Source organism: Falco punctatus (assembly GCF_963210335.1).
Source record: "Falco punctatus genome assembly, chromosome: 9".
Taxonomy (NCBI): Eukaryota; Metazoa; Chordata; class Aves; order Falconiformes; family Falconidae; genus Falco; species Falco punctatus.
The window spans coordinates 53,863,837-53,874,115 of record NC_137589.1 but is presented as its reverse complement, the minus strand read 5'-3'; the positions used below and the strand labels follow the sequence as shown (position 1 = coordinate 53,874,115).

The following is a 10,279-nucleotide window of genomic DNA, read 5'->3' as shown; positions in this document are numbered from 1 at the left end:
GTGGGCCCCCCCTGCAGCAGCTGGCAGCTGTGCGGGACCCGCCTGCCCTGCCTAGCAAAGCCCGAAGGCTGGAAGGAAACCTCTCCCCTAAAGGAACCCCACTTGACCATCTCACACCGAGAGCCAGGGCTGGGCGCTACCTCCACCATGGCTCGTGCCAGGCTCCAGGCAGCCTCGAGGCGGCCGCGATGCCGTCGGTGCGCCGATGGCACCAGGCTCCCACCCCAGGGCCGCTGCTCTCACGGACGCTGGGCTCCCGCTGAGGTCAGGACACGGCCCCGAGCTCGGGCTGCACCTTGCTCTGCCTGGGTTTGGCTTCGTGGGGTTTGGGGATGGTAACCGGCCCCGCATACCGTGGGAGTGCCACAGCTTGGTGCTGGCCACAGCCATCAGGAGAAGGTCGCACTGCGCCTTCCTTGAAGATGAGGGAGATGAAAAGGAGAATTTCTAATTTTTTTTATTTAAATGTTAGGAGTTTGGGGGGTTTTGCTTTCATTGTTTCAACATCAGTCTTTAGGAATTCTAATATTTTTAGTCAACACACCCAGAGATCACACTTTGCTACAGTCTTCTAGAAATACTTGTAAAATTCCTGCTTCATTTCACCCACAATAGGATTATTTTTAATCACTGTTACTCAAACAACAGGACAGAGACCCAAGGGTATAAGTCAGCCACCCTCGCAGGATGCATTGCCCGCACTGCTGGAACCAGCACAGCCGAGAAACGCACTAGGCGAGCTCCTGACTTGAACAGAAGAAAATACTGACCGTCTGCAAGGAGAAATACTTCTTAACTGGTCCCAGTCAAGGTGCAATGGGCTTTAATGGCCTATTCTCAAGACTGGAGAATTTTTCTCACCAAAAGGATGGGGTGACTTCTCACACCAGTAAGGCTCACGCTGCAGCAGAAGCGTCTGTCTGGTGTGTTCAGCTGTGCTGGGGATTGTCCTTCTGAGAAAAGGGCGAATTAACCTTGGGAGCTGACCCAGCCAGAGTTGTGTTTAAAGGGAACGCGAACAGAAAGGAATATTGATCAGCTATTGACTCCAGACGCCAACCACTAGCTTCAAGTGTAGAGCGATGGAAAAGGCAGTTCAGGAGTTGGCTGGAGCCTGGGAAGTGAGAAAGAGGGAAAACCAAAACTTCAGAAGCTATTCCAGCTCTGCAGGTACGAAATCAGCGCTAACTACCAACAGACCCGTGTGACAGGCAAGACCAACGAGAAAAGGCGATCCTGGCTAATGCAGCAAAAAGGCTCTACCCTCCTGAGCTGCCTGTCAGGATGCGACCTTACCAGTTCTCTTTGCTCCAGCTGGTGTCTTTGGCTTCCATCACGTGGAAGGTGAACGCGTGGCGAGAAGACTCTGAGCTGTTGAGCTCACTCTTATGGACAACTTCACCGTGGATGAGAATGAGCCCACCTGTTTGAAAAAAACCCACCTGTACTGCTCTTTTTTTCAAATCGTGAGTGCCATCTTTAAAATATAAGGGAAGTTACAAGTGTTAAAATGCCAGTTTAGCTCCCTTGTTTTTTCTTGTGCTGCAAAGCAGAAACATTTGGGGGTTGTTTGTACCTTTACTTATAGGCAGAGGTATGAACTGGCTGTTGTCATAGGCCGGCTCTGACCCTACAAACTCTACACAGGTTGAGGAACCTGGAGCTGCACGGACCATTCTCCGGTTAATTCCACCTGCAAATCCAAAGAATAAGAAAACACATGAAAATTAAACAGCTAGCCACACTCTGCACAGCAGAGAAATGGTATCTGTGATTTCTCTTGGCAGTGACAGGAACCTTATTGTAGTACATTCAATTTTTCTTTAGTAATTTGGGTGGGGTTTCCATTAAGCAAAGATTTAGGATTTCCCAGCTGTGGCAGAAACTGATAAACACCTGCCTTTTTCGCATTTCTGGCTCTTTCCGTGCATTGCAACATAGCCCTTCAGGAACACAAATAGGCATACACTTACGCAAAGCCAACCTTTCATCCATTTCTCCTTTCTAAGAGAGCAGAAACTGTCGTCAGAGTGCAGCTGACTCTAGAATTTATGAGGGATGAGCACCTTAAAAATCTTAAAAGCACTATGCTTGCACTCGCTGAGCCAATGCTTAGGCAAGCAACAGTTTAAAGCTGATTAGCGTACCCTAGAGTTAGTGAAAAAACAGAGGACTCTGCTGGTAACCCAGCAGCGCTTGCACACGGAGCAACCTTTGCAGTAAATGCAGTTGTCCTTTCCACAAACAAGGGCAGTGGCACAGGGAACGTGCGATGCAGGGAGCGTAACTCTGCCCGTGCTTCCCTCCACCCTTCAGCCTGAAGATGCCACGCGGTGCCATGGCACACACCAAACACCACGACTCTTACTGGTGTGAGAGCCGGGAATGAACCACAGGCAGCCGTTCTCCCGCGTGGCATCCTCCAGGGCGATCCAGAACCCCAGGATTCTGCCCAGAGGCTCCGTGTGCAGGAAGGTGGCATCCTGGTGTGGTGTCACTGCAACGAGAGACAGTTGTGAGGGTCTTCGATGCCCGAGGAGCTCGGTAGCCCTGGGACGGCAGGCTTGCGTCTCCCCAACATCCTGACCTACCCTGCCCACCCATCCACTGTACACATTAAATCTCACGTTAAAATGCCACCTCTCAGTAAAAGTAGCTCTTTGTTCAAGCTGGCTATGATGCAGAAACCTTTCTGGAAAACATGGATGCTTTTTAATAATTTTCAGGTTTGGACCACAAAACTCAGGCTGAAGTGTGATTGTGAGCTTCTCCTGGTAACGTTCCTCTCCCGAAGGAGCGTTACCCGCGGCGTGAGGCACAGGTAATACAAAGCTCACCTTCACCGCCGATGCCAGGCTGCTGCAAGGAAAGAAAAGCGATGTGTGAAGAGAAGAGTTTCACAGCTGCCCACCCAACAGGGTCTGGTTTCTTGAGTGACAAGGTGCCTTGAATTACTGTACCTTGAAGATATACATGCTTTGCACAACTACCGGTCTCTCAAGGCCTAGTTTTCTTCCCAATTCCTGCAAGAAAACCTTCCAAGATTTAACTCTGCTGTTTTCTGCACACTATAAAACGTTATTCCCTGAAGACATTTAAAGTTTCCTTTCACAGACAAAAATCACTATCATTGGGAGTCTAAAAATTAAGATTAGCTACTCCATAATTTATATTTTCCCCCAGATAATGATCTGGGAAACATTAGGAAACAGTGACAGCTCACCTGCACCTTGGAGGAGTGGGTGATTTGCTTGAAGACAGGATCATAAGCATGCAAAGCTAAGGGGAAAGAAACGGTTCAGTGAAGATTGCATTGGCAGAGGGAGCTGGCAGCGCTCGGGGACGAGCTGCAGAGGCAGCAGCCGAGCAAGATAAATTGCAGCCAGTAACTTCCATCCCTCCCAAAAATGGTTACACGTGGCTTATCAGCCTAAGGCGATACAACACTTGTAGATTTGTACAATCTTCTTTAGAGACCAAAAATACAATCAGTCACTAGCCACAAACCGCAGCTCTAGAAAAAACAGCGTATAAGAGAGCAAACAAAAGCGGAGTATTGTGTGATTAAGTATTATGTTATGCAAATGCTAGCACGACAACTGCTATACGTGACCCTGAGGCGCACAGGTGGATTCACCCTTTAAAACTGAACACAGTTCTTGGGACCTACGAAACAAGTAATTGCTGCAGAAATGACCTCGGGCTCATCGCGGGTCCCTCGGCAGCGCACCGCAGCCCGCACGCCCTGGCGCAGGCGCCGGCCGCAGCCCCGCTCTGACAGCGCCACGAGGCCGGATGGTGCCTCCAGCTTGTGACGACCAGATGGGCCACGAGGACACACGCGGGTCTGGCAGGGGCTGCTCCCGGGCAAGGGGTGAGGCTGGGCTCAGCCAAAAGGGGTAACTGCAAAAAAATCAGCCTAGAGATGCCTCTCCCAGTGCCGAGTTGCCGAGTCAGTGGGCAGCTACAGTTGTTTTCACTTCCCCTGGGGAAAAGCTGAAGTACAGCAGCATGGCAGGCGGGCTGGGGGGGAAGAGTGTTTTTCTGAGAAAACCAGAGAACCAAGAACTCTCCGTACTGAATTTCCAAGGTTAGCGAAGTTTAATCTGAACAAGGTTCAAGTGCAGTGAATCCTGCTCTTGTCTTCCACATTTTGTTTGAAAACAAAAGGGATCAAAATGCAAGTCCAGTTGCTGGGAGAGAGGAAATAGGTCAAAGTGAAACCAGTAAGGGTAAAGAAAAGATGCTGGTGACACCAAAGGAGGGAGGACAGCTTCAGCAGCAGCAGCCCACCACTGCACGGGACAGGAGAGACAGTTTGATCTGTGCTGAGCGTGACCGGTCGTCGTGGTCAGTCTGTTAGAGCAGTCTCTTGCATAAAAGAGAAAAAGAGACAAGGGCTGAAGTCCAAACTTTCACATGTCGGTGCCTCCAAGCTATGCATGGCTGAAAAACCTCCCAGGAGGGTTTTTGTGAAAAGGATCATAATGGAAGATTTCAGTCCTTTGACAGCAGAGAGTGAGGGGCAGCGCTGGGAGAACAGCGGAGAGCGGCAGAGCGACGCGAGCAAGAGCAGACTGACGAGTAGAAATCAAGTTGAAGAATTTAATGCAGAAACCCGAAGCAAAACAGCCCGGGGCTGCAAAGACAGAGCAGCACAGCCACAACGGCGAGAGGGGCGAGGGGCGCGGTATTCGATGTAGCCCTCGCCCGGCGGCTGGGAGAAGCCACGGCAGAGGGACGCCACTCCTCGGCTTCAGCTCAGTGGCCACGGTTATTTACAGCGCGTAGGTCTGGAGAAATCCTCCAGTCTGCAAACAACATCCCTTCCATCCCTCCCTCCCAAACCCCCGCCCCTTTAACATACCGTGGCCAATCTTGCTGACAGATTTCTCCTTTGGAATTCGGAAGTTACCTACAAAACAAAACCAGAACTTCATGTTTGTAAAGCAGGAACCGTCCCTAGAGCTGGAAACGGGCTGCCAGCCCCTCACCAGCCTCCTGTCCCCTCCCTGTGGCTGACTCCAGCCAGGGCTTACCTCTCTCATCCAAAACACCCTTCTCAAAGAAGAATCTAATCTTGTCTCCACTGGTTAGGAAATAATCCGAACTACCCTGCCAGGGATAAGAGTCCAATAAAGATACATTCGTTTATGCTTTTACAAGGATACTTCTATTGAAGCATTAACACTCACCTGCATCTTTTTCGCCATCAAGCCGCAGCATAAGCAAAACAGAGTCAATAGAAATCACTCATAAAAAGGTTTTCCACTATGCTAAATGTCTTGGCATTGATTAGGACTTTACAAGAACCTCTCACAAAGAGCCTACCCTTGCTTTTCTTTTGCTGGCCGCCTGGAAAATAACCTCTTTTCTCTCTGCAGAACAAGTCCAAAGCAATCTGCGAAAGCCGCTTGCGGCTGGCAGGGGCCACAGCTGCAGGGGCTGAAAGCACAGCAGCGCCATGGCACACCTCCCCCTTCGCCCCCTAGTAAGCCCACCGCCCAACGGTGGTAGAAAGCTGGAGAGCAAGTGCCTCTCACAGGGCTGTGTTGCGTTCCCGCGGCGTAAATCCCGAGCAGCCCCTTGCCGGCCCCCAGCCCTGTGGCCAGGACAGCCCTGCCTCGGTACCTGCTCCTGGAGCTGCTCCTGCTCCTCGGTGGAGAACTCGGTGCGGCAGTGTGGCGGCACTTCCATCTCCGCTACGATTCTCTGAATCTGGTTCCTCATGCTGTCACACTCCTCTGCAGTAAAAAACCGCTCTAGGACAAGGAAGCCATCCTTGTGGAACTGGAAGAGATGGGGTGGCTGCTTTCCTCCAGGGTCCTCGGGGGAAGCAGCACAAAGCAAGAGAAAACGGTTCTGGCCCCTCGTTGAGCCTCAGCTCAGTGTAAAAGCATCCTGACTTCAGCTCTGAGCTGGGCAACGCGCTCTTAACTTTTAATTTCAGGAGGGATTTCTATTGTAAAAAAGATAGTTTGTTAACAGGCTGGGATTCCACACAGCTGAGAACACGTCTCAGCCCTGCAGTCCATGAAGCAGAGGAGGTACCATCACTAGAGCCCCTGTGGTTTGAGGATATCTTATGGAAAACGTGCAGCCAGCAACCTTCACATTACAAAGCTGGCTAACACAACAGAGCAGCTGTACCTGTACCCCAGGTAACAAGGTTCCTCCACCAGCCCGACAGCATTGTTTCCTCTACCGGAAAAATCCCCGGGTGATTTCTCACAGGCGACCACACAACCTCTTACAAAATGAAGCGACCTCTGTCACCGCTGCTGTTTCTTTATATAGAATACCCTGAGGATTATCCCTTGGCAGGCAGATTTCCAGTTCAGGGATGAGAGCCGGGCAGCGCAGGCAGAAGGGCAAGACAGAAGTTCCCCCCAGAGCTGTGTGGTAGCCGTCTCCCTCTGGAAGAGCTCGTAGCCACCACAGGGCCCTCACACACTCAAAAGAATGTAACACGAGAAGCTGAGAAGACCATAAAGTGTTTGTAAAGCAAATCTTTGCTGGTCCTGACCAAAGGTGTACCTGAGGAGCAGCGTCCCCCGCCCGTACGGCAGCCACTCCCCCCGCAGCGCAGCCCCTTACCTGCTGGAGCTGGCCCTGGGTCACCGACGCCATCGGGCAGGAGGTGCCAGCACCCGCCAGCAGCACCACGACGCCAGCCGGGCACTGCGGGCTGCCCGCTGGGCTCCTCACGGAGCCTCTGCCAGCACGTGACAGGCGGCCACCGCCACCACCGCGGCCACGTGCTGCTGCCGGGGGCACCCGGGGCTGCCCTTTGGCTCCCGGCGCTAACAAAGTGCACAAGAATGTTCTGCTCAAGTGCAATCACACACTTGATTCACTTCACTGCAGGGAGGAATCGCTGTTTTAAACAATAACTCGGATTTCAAAATAAAGCAGCTAAGCTGGTAAACACAGTGATAAAATAAGGCAAGTAAAATAAGAATCAAGTGGGATGAAAAGGTCTAAGAGTTTTTAAACAAATTTAAAGTGGTGCTCCAGGCTCCTAGAGCCCTTTTGCTCAGGCAGCCAGTCCTGCCAGCGCTTCAGCGCCTGAAAGGGGCTCCTGCACCCCAGGAGGTGACAATGTCAGACTAAAGGGTGTTAAAGCTCAAGAGCTCTCACAAAGGGCTCGCTAGAATTCCTAGAGAATACATCTACTATTTTCACTCACAGCTGTTCTTTGGCAATTTACACTTTGATTTACTCAGTTCATCCTCCTGCAGCTCCAAATGGGCACGTAAATGCATAAACCCAAAGACACAGCTGAAACCAGAGAGAAAAAGCAGAAATTTGGTCTAAAAAACCAGAAGAAGAGATGCCAGCCCAGCAGCGATGCCCCCAGCCAACACATCCCTCCCATCACACAGGAATCCCTGGGGAAGATTCTTCTCTCTGGAGAAAAACGTGTTTGGCTCTTGCAGGCAACACCAAAAGCATCCTTTCAGCAGCACTCCGCAACGAACATCACAGGGGCAGCTTCACGCATCACTCTGAAAGAAAACCCAACAAAATGAGTGAGTGCAAAATGCTCATGGGAAAGTGTTTACTTCCAAATATATTTGCTAGCAACTGAAAATCCATCTTAAAGAGATGTTGCTTGAAAAAAATAGAGAAAATAAACTCTGGATAAAAATCCCTCCCCATCTCATTCAAGTCTTTTTTTTTTGTTTGCTTTTTAATAAAAAGGGCATTCATTGGTTTAATTGGAAAACATCTCTTCTTTTTGAGCATTTACAGCTCGTTTTCAAGCTTCTCTTTGCACACAAGAGGATATAAGTTCAGTAGTTTAAAAAGCTAGATTTTGCCAGAGAAGTTATTCACTGGGCTGCAAACATGGAAGGGAAACAATCAGTCTCCAATGCTGAAAAAAAATGATCAATTAGTTCCTCATCCCTGTTAACAGACTCTGACCAACTGATGGAGGCAAATGTTTTTAAGAAAGATGCGTAAACACTGGAAAAAAATCCTGCTGTAGCTATTGCCTGTAGGTTGATCTCACCAGGACCCACCTCAGGCCTCACCAGGAGGCAGCAATCCCAGAGCACCACGTGTTCTGCACACTCGCACCGCTCCTCAACCCCTCTCTTACCTCCGTCATTCCTGAGGTCACGTACTTCTCATCCCCAGTCATTTTTTTCCCCAGCAATTTAACACGTCATCATCTCCGCTCCCCACCTTACGCACACGTGATGACTTCAGGAGCTGGTTTGGTCCGTATGCACGGCAGCAAACCACAGCTTTCCTGCTCCACGGATTGTTTTGAAGCAATATAAACAGCAGGCTGCAACACAGCAAGGACCAGCAGATAACTGACCGAGTGACCCGTCGTGGTTGCAGGAGCATTCCTCAGCGGCTGTCCTTAGGAGTCCTCCCGTTCTTTGCCGTGCCAGACATGCTCCTATTTCGAGGCTTAAAAAGAGCTTTTCAGCAAGAGGAAAACCACCCCCACCACATAATGCCCTAAAAAAGTCAGAGAGAAGGATGCCCCCTTTGTAAAGACCTTCTTTTCCAGTAAGTTTAAATAAGGAAGGTAGAAAGTACTCGGACAAAACTGGGAAATAGCCTCCTTTTCCTTCCCTTCCTCCCCCTCCAAGAGCTCTTTTGCAGCCTGTCAACAGCATTTGCTCCTGCCAGCTCCACAAGAAAATCGCACTCCTGGCAAACTCCGTGGGAGGCTGCCAAAGCCCATCCCGTGTCTTTACGAAAGGCACAGGAGCGAGTGACCCCTGGAACACAGGCAACCCTGCAGCAGACACGGCACAGGTGTTTCAAACGCCTTTTTGACTGTCACGATTATCCCAATGTCCTCCCCCGTCAGAGTTCCTATTGAAACCACCTGGAGCCGAGCCAGCGTGCCACTTCCCAGAGCCGGTTTAAGCAGCTCAGTGCTCTCGTCACCGCTGCTGTGGCTGGAGCTGCCAGCGTTATTAGGTGGGGAAAATTTTCACCTAGATCTCTTGCCACCTCTTCTTAAGTCTTCAATATGATCAGCAACAAGTGACAGAATGTTTAATGAGAAAGAAGGAGCACAGGAACAATGATAACCACAATGAGTATTTAAATTCAATAGTGTACCGGTATTTAAAATGTCATAGATACTCAGACACTTTTGTTTTCCCTATATTGGCAGTCCTTTCTTTCAAGTTTGAGAATTCTCTTGATGGAGAACTGCTTTGTCATCAACAGGGAAAACCAAGATGGTTACTTTCTGCAAAAATAGCAGCAAGGTAAAAAGCTTACAGTGCAGTAGGGCTGGAGGATTTCACCGGAATAAAACCCAGATAGTTCCAGCTGCCTTCTGCATAGAAAATTCGGAATTTTCAGGATTAAAAGTCTTTTTCCAACAGACAGACCAGCTCTTTACCCTCGGGCTCTTCCTAACCCTGCATTAAAGTCCTGCAGGAATCCAGCAAGCACCGGTTTTCTTTGACTATACCTTTCATTCTTCCCTTTTGCTCAGCTGTTCAGAGTTGGTAAATCCTTGCCAAAAGGAGCTGCAGTCTGAGCACGCCTTAGATGACAAGGGACGCTTTGTCCTCTCCTTTCTTGTTCAGTCCTGCTAAGCATTTCATTAAAACTCATCAATGCCAACAAGCACAGCAGACACCACCTTCCACCTGTTTCACAGCCTGCTCACATCTGGGGCAGCGTCCCCGCGGTCAAGTGGTCTTGGACAAAGGAAGCAAGGGAAGGCAAAACACAAGAGAAATGCCTTTCTATACAATAAACGAGCTGCACAGAAACTCGGACTGGCTTTGAAAGTCACAGGCTGGTTCTGTAACACATCCTGAATATGCTCAATTAGGAAAGACCCTGTCTGCCAGCATTTTCAGTTGAAAAAGTAGCGTGTGGGGGAGGCAGACAGCTAGGAAACACATTTAAATAATCTGTGAGCAGTAGCTGGCTGATGACAACTTCTATGGCAACAGGCAGTTTCCTCCATTGACTTCAGTCCCTGTCCCTTCCCCAGGGAAGGAGCACACAATATACATTTTGGAAACTCAACAGAGCTTCTATAGAACAATGCAGACAACGCTCCCAACAACACAAACTGTGTCAGCCATTTGTCGAAGTGATGGTGATACGTAAGGCAGCCCAGGCCTGTCACCGCGCTGGACCTCTTTTGCTCTATCTCTACTTTTTGCTTATTCATAAAGGAATGTCATAATCCACAAGGCCTCATGTGATGAATAAAAAAACCCCGATAAATAACAGCTGGAATTACTAACACCTGCCTTCTGAAAAGTGAGATCGTGAAAAG

General features: G+C 49.7%; 1 protein-coding gene across 6 annotated transcripts; it reads right to left on the bottom strand.

Annotated features, from left to right (window-relative positions):
• Nucleotides 1–439: 439 nt before the first annotated feature.
• On the bottom strand, nt 440–10,182 carry PHYHD1 (phytanoyl-CoA dioxygenase domain containing 1). Of its 6 annotated transcripts, none has more exons than XM_080402666.1 (11): nt 6,598–10,182; nt 5,632–5,826; nt 5,040–5,115; nt 4,868–4,915; nt 3,224–3,279; nt 2,961–3,035; nt 2,838–2,859; nt 2,369–2,497; nt 1,577–1,693; nt 1,297–1,423; nt 440–1,114 (listed from the first exon to the last, which is right to left on the bottom strand). In XM_080402666.1, exons 1-11 carry the CDS (start codon nt 6,628–6,630, stop codon nt 1,069–1,071), a joined length of 924 nt encoding a protein of 307 aa, XP_080258792.1. In that variant the 5' UTR covers nt 6,631–10,182; the 3' UTR covers nt 440–1,068. The 6 variants fall into 6 exon arrangements, with proteins under 6 accessions (XP_080258792.1, XP_080258793.1, XP_080258794.1 ...); XM_080402667.1 differs by having other exon boundaries at nt 2,838–2,856; XM_080402668.1 differs by having other exon boundaries at nt 2,961–3,023.
• Nucleotides 10,183–10,279: the final 97 nt, after the last annotated feature.